This window comes from Protopterus annectens, chromosome 6.part0, assembly GCF_019279795.1.
Source record: "Protopterus annectens isolate FY-2018-M chromosome 6.part0, PAN1.0, whole genome shotgun sequence".
Lineage (NCBI taxonomy): Eukaryota > Metazoa > Chordata > Ceratodontiformes > Protopteridae > Protopterus > Protopterus annectens.
This window is the reverse complement of record NC_056737.1, coordinates 1,671,942,995-1,671,956,757: the sequence shown is the minus strand read 5'-3', so window position 1 is coordinate 1,671,956,757 and position 13,763 is coordinate 1,671,942,995. Positions and strand designations below refer to the sequence as shown.

Sequence of the window (13,763 nt, the reverse complement as noted above, 5' to 3'; positions counted from 1 at the left end):
CTGAAAATCAAAAACTCACCTTCTACTAACATATGTCCAACTGTCATTTCACCTAAAAAAGTAAAAACCAAGAAGAAATTATTTATATGGCAAACGGTTAAATTTTTAGTATAAACAGCACAGTGCAAACGGTTAAATTTTTAGTATAAACAGCACAGTGTGACTCAATGTCCCTGAAGAGAGGTGCTGCAGCTCTACTTGGTACAAGACAAAGAAGGCAGAGAACTCAGTTTCCCCTTTGCTTGTAAACCAAAAGTTGTGTACTCACCACAACAATAGATCTGCGTTGTCTGTTTCTGTCCTTACTCAATGTATTGGTCTCGGATCCGACCTCAGATTCAACTTCAGCCACTTTGTGGCTTTGGATCTAGTGCTCAGGATCCTTCCCCCCACCCATAATCCCAGATCAAGTTTGCCCATCAACAACAGAAAATTTAAAAATATGAAGGTGTTAGCAGCCAAAAACCTATCTGACTAAAGCACTGACAGTCTGTAAAAAGAGAATGAAAGAGAAAAGGAGGACCTTCAGGAACCAAGGCAAGCTCAACTAGAGAGTCACCTTGGAATGACTTCATGAGAAAAAAGTTGTATTTAGAAAAAAAAGGCGAGGGATGATGGGACAGCAGTAGGGAAGGATGGAAACAGACAACACAGATCTACCATTATGGTGAGCACATAACTGTTGTACCTGATGTCTTTTGTGTCCATTCCTCAATGTACAGGACACAGTCCCAGCTACTTTCTTACTTTGGAGGTCTTATGGAAGTATATTCTGGAGCACAGCTGAACCAAAGGAGCCTCAAGAGCTGAACTGCACATTCAGTTTATTGTGCAAGATGAAGGTATGTACCTTGGACCTAGTAGCAAAAGCACATTTGTCATTAACTGAAACTCTAGAGAAGACGGTCACAGATCTAGTGGAATGAACTTCTGAACTTCTGAGGTTACACTAAGTGGCACTGTGACAACCAGTGCGAGAGGGTGACTCTGGATATTGTTTTTCCTAATTCAGCCATAGAGAAAGATATAAATAACTGGTCAGATTTTCTGAAAGGTATTGTCTTATGTAAATAAGTGTAATCGATGATGAAAATATCCAGCAAATGCAACATATATTCACCCTTGTTTGAAAAATTTAGCAAGAGTACTAGAAGATTTTTGGACTGATTAACAGATGATTCAGAAGCCACCTTAAGAGGAAAGAGGAATTGGTTTTAAGGGATATTCTTTCCTTGTGAAAAATTAGTTAAGAAGGTTTTGAGGACAGGACATGTTGCTCAGAAATTCTAATGACAGAAGTGACAGCCACCAGAAATAAAGTCTTCCATGATGAAATTTTCAGATCAACACTAGCAGCGGGTTTGAATGGGGGACAAGCCAATGCCTATAGTAAAACAGTAATATCCCAGGGAGGAACTGGGTCTCTAAACTGTGGGTGTAGAACAAAAAATCCTCTAAGAAAAGCCCTGGATAATCCAGGAGATGCTATTGGCATGTGATTTTCACCCATATGGAAGGAGGATATTGCTGCTAACTGTACTTTAATGGTGGAATAGCTGGCTCCACATTGAAAAAAAGGGGTGAATAAGTCCAAAATTATTGGAAGAGGAGCTAAGAAAGGGTCAATATTCTTTCCAGTCACCCAAATACAAAAGTTTGTCCATTTGCTCTTGTAAACTTTCCTAGTAGAGTGTTTTTGTGAAGAGGACAAAACATGGACAACTGAAGATGAAATCCTGGACTGCCTAACCATCATTTGAATTGGAGAAACAATGCAGACAGTTTGAGGAATAGCATATTCAGGTTAGGCACCCACAACTGGTGAGAGACAGGATGTCGGTCAGAGCCCAGCATCCAGGAAGGGTGCACCAGATGAAGACAGAGGAAAGGAAATCACACTTGTTGTTGCCAATAAGGGGCTAAGAGGAAGACTGCAACCTTCACTGAAAATGCATTCTACAATAACCTTTGAATCAGTGGTATCAAAGACATGAAGGAGATCAGGGGGCCAAGGGTGCATTACAGCATCCCTGGATGACTCTTCCCTTTCAGGGAATTTGAGCAACAACTTGCTGCATTTGGTGCTGTAGGAAAAGGTGAAGAGGTTGCAACAAGGTTGGCCTCAACAGCTGAAAATCTACTCAGCTACTAATGGGCTTGTGGACTACTCATGAGCGAATGGAGAATAGACCCGCTCAACCTGTCCACCAGGACATTTGATTTCCCTGGGATATGCGCTGTTATTAGAAAATGGCAAAAAGATGTCACCCATTGCCACACTCTCATGGCCTTTCGACACAAACGATAAGAACTGGTTCCCTTCTGTTTGACGATGTACCAAACAACTGCCATGTTGTTTGTCTGAATATGAATCGCACTCAAGGACAAAGTCCTGAAAGGCCTGCAGCACTAGGAGAACTGCACTTACCTCCAATATACTGATGTGAGGAATGGCCTCTGTTTGGGACCCTACGTCTTGGACAGTCTTTCCAAGATAACACCTCCCATCCCATCCCAGTTGGGAAGCATCTGTGGTCACTGTAACCTGAGGGGAAGAAGAATGAAAAGATGTCTCTGTAGAACATGCAGAGGTTCTAGCCACTACTGTAGGTGCGCTCTGCATATGTTCATTAGTGTCACTCGAAAAAGACATAGGCTGTTTCTTAACTGACCACTGAACTGCCAGAGTCGATTGAAGTACTTGCAGAATCTGGCTAGGGGAACTACTGTGATAGAGGCTGCCGTGGAGTTCAAAATGTGAAGAATGCCCTGCTGGTAGCTTCTGGTGTGATAGGACTTCCTGGGCTTGTTGGTGAAGAAACGTAATTCTTGTCTGAGGGAGCTTTGCTATCTAAATGAAGTTTTGTGCCCAGAATTTCTCTGATAAACTCTACTGACTGAACTGGCTGCGATATGGATTTTTAGATTCACTGCAGTCCCGAAGTCTGTGCATCGTTGGAGCAGGGAGTCCCTAGCTTGAATGAGTAGATTCCTGGTAGAGGCAGTGATGAGACAGTTAGCCAAATACGGGAATACTCAGAAACCCTGAAGTTGTAAACAAGCTACCACTATTGCCATACACTTGGTACATATACAGGAGGCTGTAGTGAGACCAAAGGCAGAGCACTCATCTGAAAATGGTCGACTTCCAGTCAGAATCAAAGGTACTTCATGGACCATCTGTCCATGTTTATGCAGTAGTACTCATCCTGAAGAAGTATCGAGCACATACAGCTGGTCTTCCTCAGTAAGGGAAGAACTAACTAAACTGTGACCAACCAAAGTTTTATTTGTTTCACAAACTAGTTCAAATGGCTTAGGTCCAAAAATTGATCTTAGGTCTCCATTTCTCTTTGGCACCAAAAAGAATCTTGAGTAAATTCTGGATCCTCTCTGGTGTGGAGGGACCTCCTGGATGACTGTTTCTAAGAAGCTTCCTAATCTCTGAAGTCGCTTCTTCCCTTTGTGAGGGTGAACATCAGGAATTCTTTTTGGGTGAACATCAGGAATTCTTTTTGGACCTGAGGAAGGGTATGGAAGGGAATGAAACAGCATCTTGTAATGATCCTCTGCACCCAATTGTCTTGACTGATGGACACCCAGGTTGCTGGGTGCAGGGATAAGTGCACCCCAACTGTCTCCAGAGTATGATAATTGGGTAACCGTTCAATAGCACTGGAAGGGCTTCTCCAAAAAAGGACTTCTGAAGCCCTGTTTTTGCAGGCCACCTCTGCCTCTTAGGCAACATTCATTATATAGCAGAGTTTCAACCTCTGCCTCAGGGAGCTCCTTCTCCAGAAGTATCAGATGTAAAGTCCTAGGATTTACAAAACCAAATTCTCATTTTTCCCTTCTGGTTACTGGAGAAGGTCCTTTGAGGAGAAGAGAACTTGATCCCTATGGCAGATAGGGATTTACTATCCTTCTCACTACTTGAGTAAATCTCCTTAACCCTGGGACCAAAAACAGTTGATCCTTCTTATGGAGGCACTGATAGATGCCCAGAAATGTTCCACAAAATTGCACAACTGCATCCAGGCATGCCTTCTTATGGATATACATGTGCTGGCTGCTCTAGATGTACCCTCTGTTGCATTACAGATAAGACATGGAGGCAATGGATAAAGACTGTAAGGCTGACAACTTTGAATAAATGAATTTGTTTTGATTCACAGTCAGGGTCCCTTGGAGAAATTTGGCAATTTCCTTTGTCAAATCTCTCTGGAAACAAGTAACGTGAGCCAAATAATTAAGCCCTCTCATAGACAAACTAGATAAGGTGTACGCACACTTCCTAAATCTGTCCAATGCATGGGATTCCCTATTTGGTGGAAGGACTGAGAATCTTTCTTCTGCAAGCTCTTTCCCCTGCTGCCACTACCATGGAATCTACTGAAGGTTCATTGCTCCAATGGGGGTGGTCTTTGGGATCACCAAAATTTTGTTGGGCTTCCTGGGAATAGGCTCATGTGTCCAGCTCTTTCCATGCCTGGGAGTAGTTTATATCCATCATTTCATCAACCAGAGGTCTACCTAAATAGTAGATGGACTAGAACTGTAAGCCTCAAGAAAAAACAGAGAAGGTACTTGGGAGGACCAACCTCCATTGTATGGGAAATTCAAAAGAATTTGAGAATTTGTCTGACTGAGACATCCTTCAGGGGTGGATGCAGGAAAACCTTCTCCCTCATCAAAATCAGTGTCAGTGGCTGGGAATTCCTCAGGGGATCAAAGTGCCTCCTTTTACACTTGTGCTTTCTCTGCATCTCTTATGCAAGTTGTTCTTTAGAGAACTCAGAAGCTGACGTGGCCTCTTCTGGAAAAACAAATTCCACTCTCCCGAAAACTGACTGCCCCAATGGGAAAAGAAGAGTAGACCGTGTACCCTGGGAAATCCTATGGGGGGGAAGGGTTGGATCCAATTCTGAAAGTGTAGATCTGTCAACTCTAGGTTGTGTGTGTATTTCCTTGAAAGCCAAATTCGACATGGATCCACTGAAGGACCTGAAACTCCCAAAGGTGTCTCAACCCTAGAAGCCATTTGGCTGGGATCAAAGGCTGACAATGGAGCTGAACTATTAAGTGCCAATGCTTCTAGAGGGAGGAAAGGATACAAAGACCTCAGATCCAATCCTGCCCTGTCAGCATCCATGCCTGGTCTAACAAGCTCAGAACAGACTTTGTACGAACTCATCAGAACAGTGACTCCACACTTCAAACCTGATTCAGATAATCCCTTGGCAAGAGTCAGACTGGAGAAGGAGCCATTAAAAAGAGTGAGGGAAAAAAAATGGTTCCTCTGGATCTGACGAGCGTTACAGACGGAAAGGCCCCCAACTGGATTTGGGTCCAGAGAAATATCATCATTATCCTGTCCTCGTCAGTTTCAGTGAGGTTCAGAGTAGACATAGCTGACCTAAAAGAAGAAGTAGAGGGAAAGTATTCTAGAGTGTTAATGATGTCTTGTCCTATAAAACTGGAGACTGGAACCTAGGGGAGACAGGATCAAGAGAGAATCTAGGAGGTGCATGAGATCCAATGATTGTGTCCGAAATGATTGTTGGTTTCAAAGGTCTAGGATCCAGAGATATTTTCTTAGCCAACTTTGACTTTTCTTTTCCCTGAATCCCTTTGCTTCTCTTTGTATCTGTCAGACTTCTTTTTTGGTTGAGATGGAGAAGAGGAAGTACCAGCAGCAGACTTTTCTGATCCAGAAGTTTTTTTTTCCTCCTGAGGAAGGCTGAAAGAGCCCCTTTAGAACATGCTTGTTTCATGTCTCATTTATGGCCCACTGACCAAAAGCCTGCAGCTGGAGTGGGAGATGTCCAAGTGCAAAGGCCCAATCAGTATACACACTTACTTTGTACGTTTGAAATTGCTAGCTTGTAAGAGCTATACACTTTTTAAATCTGAAGGCTTTTCTGCCATCCTCAAAGACAAGGAAAAAAGGTTAGCATTACTTCAATACTTACAGTAAAAGTTCCCCTTATTAAACTACAAATTGCCTTAAAGAAGAAAAGCTTTATTTTTTTTTCTTTTGATTTAAGCCCCAAGTCAGGAGTGACAGGGAAGAGAATGAAGATCGATCAAAATGGGAGCGGAACAATAAGCAGCAACTGCTATTAGAGGAGGAGGAATACAAAAATAAACTCTGCCCCAAATGTAAAGTAACTTATCTTTCGGAAGAAATTTCAGATACATCATTCCTGTGCATAAATATCTGTAAAATGCTTATGGTGACTAATAAAATCTGATCTAGTTTGCTCTCTACATAGTGATTATGGGTAGGGAGAGGAGTCTGAGCACCTGATCCAAAAGTTAGAAGTGGCCAAAGTTGGATCTGAGATGCACACAATGAGGAAGAGACGGAAAAGACAGCATCAGATGTTAATATTAAATATACTGTTTGAAAGCCTTACGACATTAGCTAATTAAAATAAACTAGACATACCATAAATATCAATAAAGCAGAAAGTGCACTTCATAATAACAGGAATTGAGAGATTAACCTCTTATTACCTACATTAAACTGTCAGCTCAAAGTAAAATTACACACATTCAGACACCTAAAATAACTCATTCATTTATCCGTATTAAGGAACTTGCCACATACTGTCTGGCCTTTTTATGTTTTGCTGCCCAAAACAAGAGAACATCTTGCTTAGCAAGTTTGCAGATGATATTAAGGTTGGTGGTATAGGCTACTTAGCCTTACTATTAAAATTGTCAGAGCCAGAAGTGCTCTTCACAGTACCCACAATGCCCCCAATAATGACTCATATGGCATTACATGTGTCTGCAGCATATCTAAGTACAATTCTGTTTTATAAGGCCTGTTGCTCCTACTACCATAGGAACTTCTTCCACACTGCCTCGGTTCTGCCTGCAAATACTGAAACTTTACAACTTTGTGTCTCATTATACAACAGACACTAGTCACTTGGTGTAGCAATTTCAATGATCAATGCTACTTGTCTTATCTTAAAGGACTACTATATCTGGTTTTCTTGCATTTATTTTTGAACTGTTAGTAATGGGTGATCCCATCTGTTATAAACTTAATCATTTTCTATAATGCTTTCTGACTCATGTTTCCAGCCTTTTTTCAGCTAAGACAATATTATAATGCTTGCACAATTCCCAGTCCAACAGTCTTGCCACATTATTATGCCTTTCAGTATACAGTACTTCTGCCATTAATATACCACAACCAGCAACAAGATGTACAACTGTTTCCAATTCTGTTTTACAAAACCTGCATTTGTCTTGTTCATCCCACATGGCCAATGGACTTTGTAAACCAACGTGTATGTTGTCCACTATCTTGGGCCACCAGTATTAACCTTTCTTCTTTTGGTTTACATTTAACTCTCCTTAACTATTCCTGCATTCGATCCTGATCAACATGAGGTTGCTCCAAGAGTTTTCTATACTTGCAACTATAAATTATGCATTTTCCAAATTTCTTGCCTTCTCATCTGATCCTTCACTTTATATTCTTTCTTCTGTTTGGCACATTCAGTTGCTGCCCAATTTTTATCTACTTCTGATTTGATTTCTAAGACTAAGCAGGGAAATAAATCAGATTTATTCTCCTTGTGTTTTAAAATTTTCACTACATTTGGGTCTTGTGAGATCAACAGATATGTATAGAGTTCTACGACTGCAGATCTATATGTAATCAAATTAGAGGAGGCCCATTTCTCCTTCACAATGGGGAATATATTATCTTGGTATACACTGATTTTTATAAATCATTTGATAAGCATAAAGCATCCTTCTTGTTTTGCTGTCCAACCGATCCAACAACTTTTGGGGCCAGTCAATCCCTCCAAAACTGTAATTTAGGACAGCAACAGCAAATTGGTTTATACCTAGGACATTGTTCCAAGATATCAATGCTATTTTCAATATTAATTTTACTCTTCTAAAAAAAATCCTTACCAAGTTTTATTTGCATTTGTTCATGTTTTATTCCCAAATATTTATACATTCCCTCTTGCTCAAATTTTTTATATCACATTCCTGCTCCAAACTGATATCTTCTTGATGTTGTAGCTTTCTTGCTTTAAACGTTGCTTTTGAACAATTATCAAAACCACGTGAAATTTTGACCACTTCCAGCTGTGCTTTTAGTACATAATCTGATGAACTACACAGTTTTAAATCATCCACAAAAAGATGAGAAGTCTTTACATTTTGTTGTTTTCTGGGATTCAAATTGTAGCCATGACCTCATCTGATAAGTAGACATCTTAATGGGTTAAGGTCAAGGCAAGAGAGCAGCAGTGACAGAGTCACTCTGTAATATCCCCTTTTGAATGTTTATTCCTGAAATAATAATTTGTCCTTTATCGCGGTTTAACTGCAAAGTTGTTTGCCAGTGTTTCATGGTCACTATAATGTAACTGATCAGTGTAGGAAGTATCTTATACATTTTAAGCACTCTTTTCTCCATGAATGTGGAATAATGTCAAATGCTTTTTTATAGTCTATACATGCCATACTTAGATTCTGCCCCATTTTACACTTCTCCATGATGACTTTATTTAACAACAAATGATCCTTTGTTCCATATGACTTTTTTGTTACCCTTTTGTTCTATTGCCATGACTGAGTTTTCTTCTAAGTGACTATAAACTATGTCAGCATCAATTCCAGTGTATACTTTAAACGTTATTGGAAGGCAAATTATTAGTCTATAGTTTTTTAGGATAGCTTGTGGGTTCACTCTAAGTACGAGTATTGTTTTTCCTCTTGTTATCCAGGTTGATGTCTGCGCTTATAAACATAGGTTCATAGATTAGTACTAAGCTAACTGCCCTTGCGAGCCATTTTAAGCCTATCCAATTATCCCTTGTGAGATTCAAACCCTGCACCTTGTGCTTGTAAGGCAAACACCTTAACCATTAGGCCACCCTCCCAACCCTAAATAAACAGCCCTTGCAGCTCTTGAACCCAGGATCTTGCACACCATAGCCACAGCAATTTACCATTAAGCCATATGAACATGGCTAAGTTTTCATGTAAAGATGTTAATACTCTTAGCCAGAAGTTAGGTACTGCAACTGGGCCTGGAGTTTTCCAATGAGGAGCTTTTCTTAACTTTGTTTCAGTCTCTGTGGCATTACTTCATCCCACGTCATATCCTGTACATTTGAACTTCTTATTCTTTCTTTTAATTCTTCTATTAATTTAGCATCTTTGTTATGTTCCAAAGGATCTTCATCGATTTTTCATCAAATTGTAACTGTCTTTTCTTTTTTTTGCTGGCGTTACAATTCCTTTAGCCTTGTTTCCCAAATCTGTATAAAACTTTTTGGGTCATCAATATTTTGTACTTTTCCTTTATAGTTATCTGAAAATATTCTAAGTATTTCAGCCTGTGCTGATATTTTTAGTTTATTATTTCTGATAGTCCATGACAGATCCTGATCTGCTCTGATACTGGGCACTGCTTTCATCATGTCTTTCTATTTTTATTGATCTATTCCCTCTTCTATATTCTGCTAACAGTGACACTTCTTATCTTAATTGCTTTATAGTTTTCTCCACTGGATACTTCCATGATGGCATTTAACTTCTCCCCTTCCTTTCCCTTACTGCATGTGTTTTTGTGGTAAGAATATCCATTATTAATTTAGCTGCACATTAATATATCATATTTACTTCTGGTATACCGCATGAATCTCTAGGAACAGTCCTAATTACTGTGTTCATTTGTTTTATCAAACTTCTAACTTTTTGGGTTTTCTTGACTTTCTGTAGTCTATTTCTTTAACTGATCATTATATGTCTATCCATGTCCATTAAATCAAGGAACGCTTTTCTTATATCATTTTCTTCTAAACTGAGGGCACATTCTTTGTTCTCCATTTTCTGTGGGCATTCTACAGAAAGTTCCAGAGCATCTTGCTATGCCACATTCTCTTCAGTTTCATCCTGTGCTATCCATTGCCCTTTCATATGGGAACTCACTGGCTCATCACTCAACATTGACTGTGTGAGAGTTACCACCATTTGCTGTTCATTCCTTTGCTGTGCAACTCAAAGTGAACTTTTGTACTGGCTTCCTGTGGAAATCTCCAAAGTATCTTCATATGGCAACTGATCAGATGTTTCCTGCTCCACGTTTTTCTCCTTAATTTGAGGATCCATTGCTCTATCCTGCTGGGATGTTGTCAGAGTTAAATTTTCTACACTAAATCCTTCACTTTGCAAGTAATCCATAACCTCAATTTCTATTTCTTTAACTTTTCCATTACTAATCTTCTTTTCTACTTTCCCTTCTTCGTTTTATTGTTTTTTTTGTATTGTAAAATCTGTTAACTAGTAGAGTCAGGTTTTCAGATTTTGCTGAATTCTAGGCTCTTTTGTAGTTTCTGTGTTGCCCAGACCTTACTACGATAGAAGGAAGCTTCTCTGTTCATCAGTGGGAGTGGTGAGCTTTGAGCAGCCTATCGGTCGCTGGAGGAGTGGTTTTTAGCTCAGACTTTGTAGTTTTACTGGCCATTTTGGGCCATTTCTATCCCTTTAATTTTTCTGTTTAAAAACCTGTGTTTACGCATCGCACAGCGCCATGTAACTAGGGTTACATTATTACTGGCGCCAAAAAGTCTGCTCTTCAAGTTTTCCCTTAGAACAAGATAGTTCTTCAGTTTTAAGCTCTCAAACCTGTTCCTTGAAGCTCAACACTTGCTTAGAAACTGTTGTAAGCACTAGATAGTCTCTAAATTGCTACAACACTCAACTCTCCTTACTACGTAAAGAAAAAAACAGTTTTTAGTACTTCAATAAATAAGCACCTATCCAGGCATGTCCAAAGGTTAGCTCCCAGAGTATTCTCCTTTCCACCTGGTGAATCTAGGCATCCCAGGGCAATGTAGCAATTGCCTCATGTACACAGACAACTCTCTCTCCCCCTACCACCTAACACTACAACCTGTGAGAGATGCACTTATTTAGCCAAACTGGAAGCCAAGCTCTCTCCAGCCAAGACTGGACTAGTCAGTCAAGAGGAGAAGGTAAACACTCACACCAGACCACACAACACATAGTCCTTCAAAACCTACACCCACACACAGTAACATGAAACACACACCTACATTCGTGGAGGTTCTTAATATAAATCTGCCCAAACAACATAGACCTCTGAAGTTGAAATGCAAACAACCAACACCACCAAACACAACCCAAGTGACACATAACTCACAAAACCAGTGTGCCACTCAACCTCAGCCCCAAAGGCAAAACAATGTACCAAGCACACTAGTCATAGGTGACTTTATAGTCAGGTAAAATTATGTCCCACTCACCAGGCTAAACAAAGAGATTACAGTTAGCTACATGTTGGGTGCCAGGATCCACCACATAACGCACGCACTCAGGTCACTCCACAAGTACAAATATGACTCTCTCATTGTTCATGTTGGAGTGAATGACCTGAGATGTACCTCCCTGGACTACATGAAAAGAAACATGGAAGAGCTCTCGGATTTTGTAGCTCAGGCAGATATGACCCTAGCCCGATACCTCAGTACAAGGACAAAATGACTGACTTCAACAATTAACTTCTGGTGTCATTCTAAGGGGATCCAGCATCTGTCAGCCTGGGATGACACGATCGATAGGTCACGATGCTTTGCCAGATATGGCCTGCACCTGTCGCCCCTGGGTTTCCAGATACTGGCTAAGGTGCTTGCCACCCTTATAGTGCCTTTTTTAGGCAAGATTCAAATGACAAAATTACCACTGTAACAGGTACAAGCAAGCAAAATCTGAGGGTAATGCTACTCAATGCTAGAAGTCTAAACCTCAAAATGCACTCACTAGAGGCACTCCTTAAAATGAAGAACATTGGCGTCTGTGCAGTGACAGAAACTGGTTCAAGGCTCCAGAGAGCACCCCTCCAATACCAGGCTACAAGTCATACACCTTTTGCCATCTAACCTGGACCAAAACACCACAGGCGGAGGCATGTCCATATTCACCAAGGATTCCACACCTCCAGGCTAGTTGCCCAACATAATGCAACCGAAATTCTGTAGGTGCAACTAACACTGGGCAAGACTGCAATCCAAATCGTAGCTTGCTACAGATCCCCCACCATGCCCCAAGACTCCCACTCCACTTTTCTTAACATACTGGAAAATATTAAGGTACAACCCAACACCCTCATACTGGGAGACTTAAATTACCCCACCATACCTGGGAAAACTACTCATGTACCAACAAATTTGCTCAGCGTTTTTCTGGAATTCATAAATTTCATCGCCTTGGATCAACCTATCCAGACCCCCCGCCTTGGATCAACCTATCCAGACCCCCACCTGGGGCAGTAATATCCTAGACCTGGTCATTACCAACATGGGTGACTGGAGCTCCACACCAAAGGTCAAGCCCCTCATTGGTCAGATCCGACCATAAGCTAATCACCCTAACCATCCACATCCCGCCCCCAACCCTTATTAAGGAAACCACCATAACAAGTGGCATCCTGGCAAGGAGGGCATTTTATTAATATCATTCATATCTTTACTTTTTTAAAGAGGAGAAAGATAAAAAAACGTTGGAAGGAAGCCCAGAAATGAGTGCAGGTCTAGAAAGAACTTGACATTTAGTCACCACTTATTCTTTGCTTAAAAAAAACTGAAAAGCTGGTGAGTTTGGTGACTCACTGGTAAGGGACAGAATGGTTTGTCTTAAAAGAAATAAGTGAAGGAAAGAAAGATATTAAGAGAATTAGAAATTAGAAGTGCGCAATATAAATAATTTACTGACATCAAGTGTAAGAAGAATCACATAAAAAGGCAGTGAAAAATACATTCACACTTTTTATCCCTCTTAATCTTGTAAGCGTCATGAACTGCAGAAACAATATGATGCAACTGAAATTCAAGCCTCAGGTACTAGGTATGGCTACAAGCATGAGAACGTATTGTCCTTATTTTAATCAATTTTCTGCAGTCTGACAGAAAGAATAGTTTTACAAATATGTATAAAAGTAAAGAGAAAAGTGTTCAACAGAATGTGCAAGTAACAAAAAGTACAGTTGTGTAAGTAAACTTACCATAACATCAGATGCATTAATGACCACTGCTGCAGTAACCTTAACTATAGGGTTACATCCTGCCAAGGATATAACAGCCAATCAGCTTCCAAAGCTTCAGGTCACCATCCACATGCATAGGCAGTTATCTACAGCTCAGCTGACTGAAAAGACATATTTGGGTAACAAGACATTCAGAGCACTCATGTCAACAGAGAGAGGGAGGCTGGGCCCAGAAAGTAGAATGCTAGGAATAACCAAAAATCTGTACTTACACAGTAGCCTAAACAGCACACTAAAAAACAAGGGGGGGGGGGTGGAGTAAATGGTTACTGCAGCAGTGTTCCTACTGGTTACTGCAGCAGTGTTCCTACTGTTATAGTAAGTTTATTTACAGAAATGTAGTATGTTCAACATACTGATCATTGCTGCAACAGCCTTAGCTACAAGGGTAGATTACCCTAACTTACTATGTTTGGTACATGAAAGGAGAAGGGTCCAACAGCCTCTGGAGAATCTGAAGAAGCGTGTCTTTTGGATGCACGCGAAAGCGCTCATTTCTTGTTAAATAAAGAGTTGGACTTTTACGTGGTGGTCGACCTCCAGTTTCTCTTCTTCAACATATTTTTTCTGCTCTGGAGTCACCTTTGAGGGACAGGTCTGCTATTTTTCGTTAGCCTCTGGAGAATGGTCCAAGCAAAGCCTGATCCAAACC

General features: G+C 40.5%; 1 protein-coding gene across 1 annotated transcript in view; it reads right to left on the bottom strand.

The window, feature by feature from the left end:
- The window catches only part of THADA (THADA armadillo repeat containing), a 3,943,996-nt gene that overhangs the window by 3,783,825 nt on the left and 146,408 nt on the right, over positions 1-13,763 (bottom strand). The window contains exon 6 of the mRNA XM_044073699.1: positions 20-52. Within this exon, the coding sequence (XP_043929634.1) occupies positions 20-52 (33 nt within the window). The remainder of the gene's footprint in view (positions 1-19; positions 53-13,763) is intronic.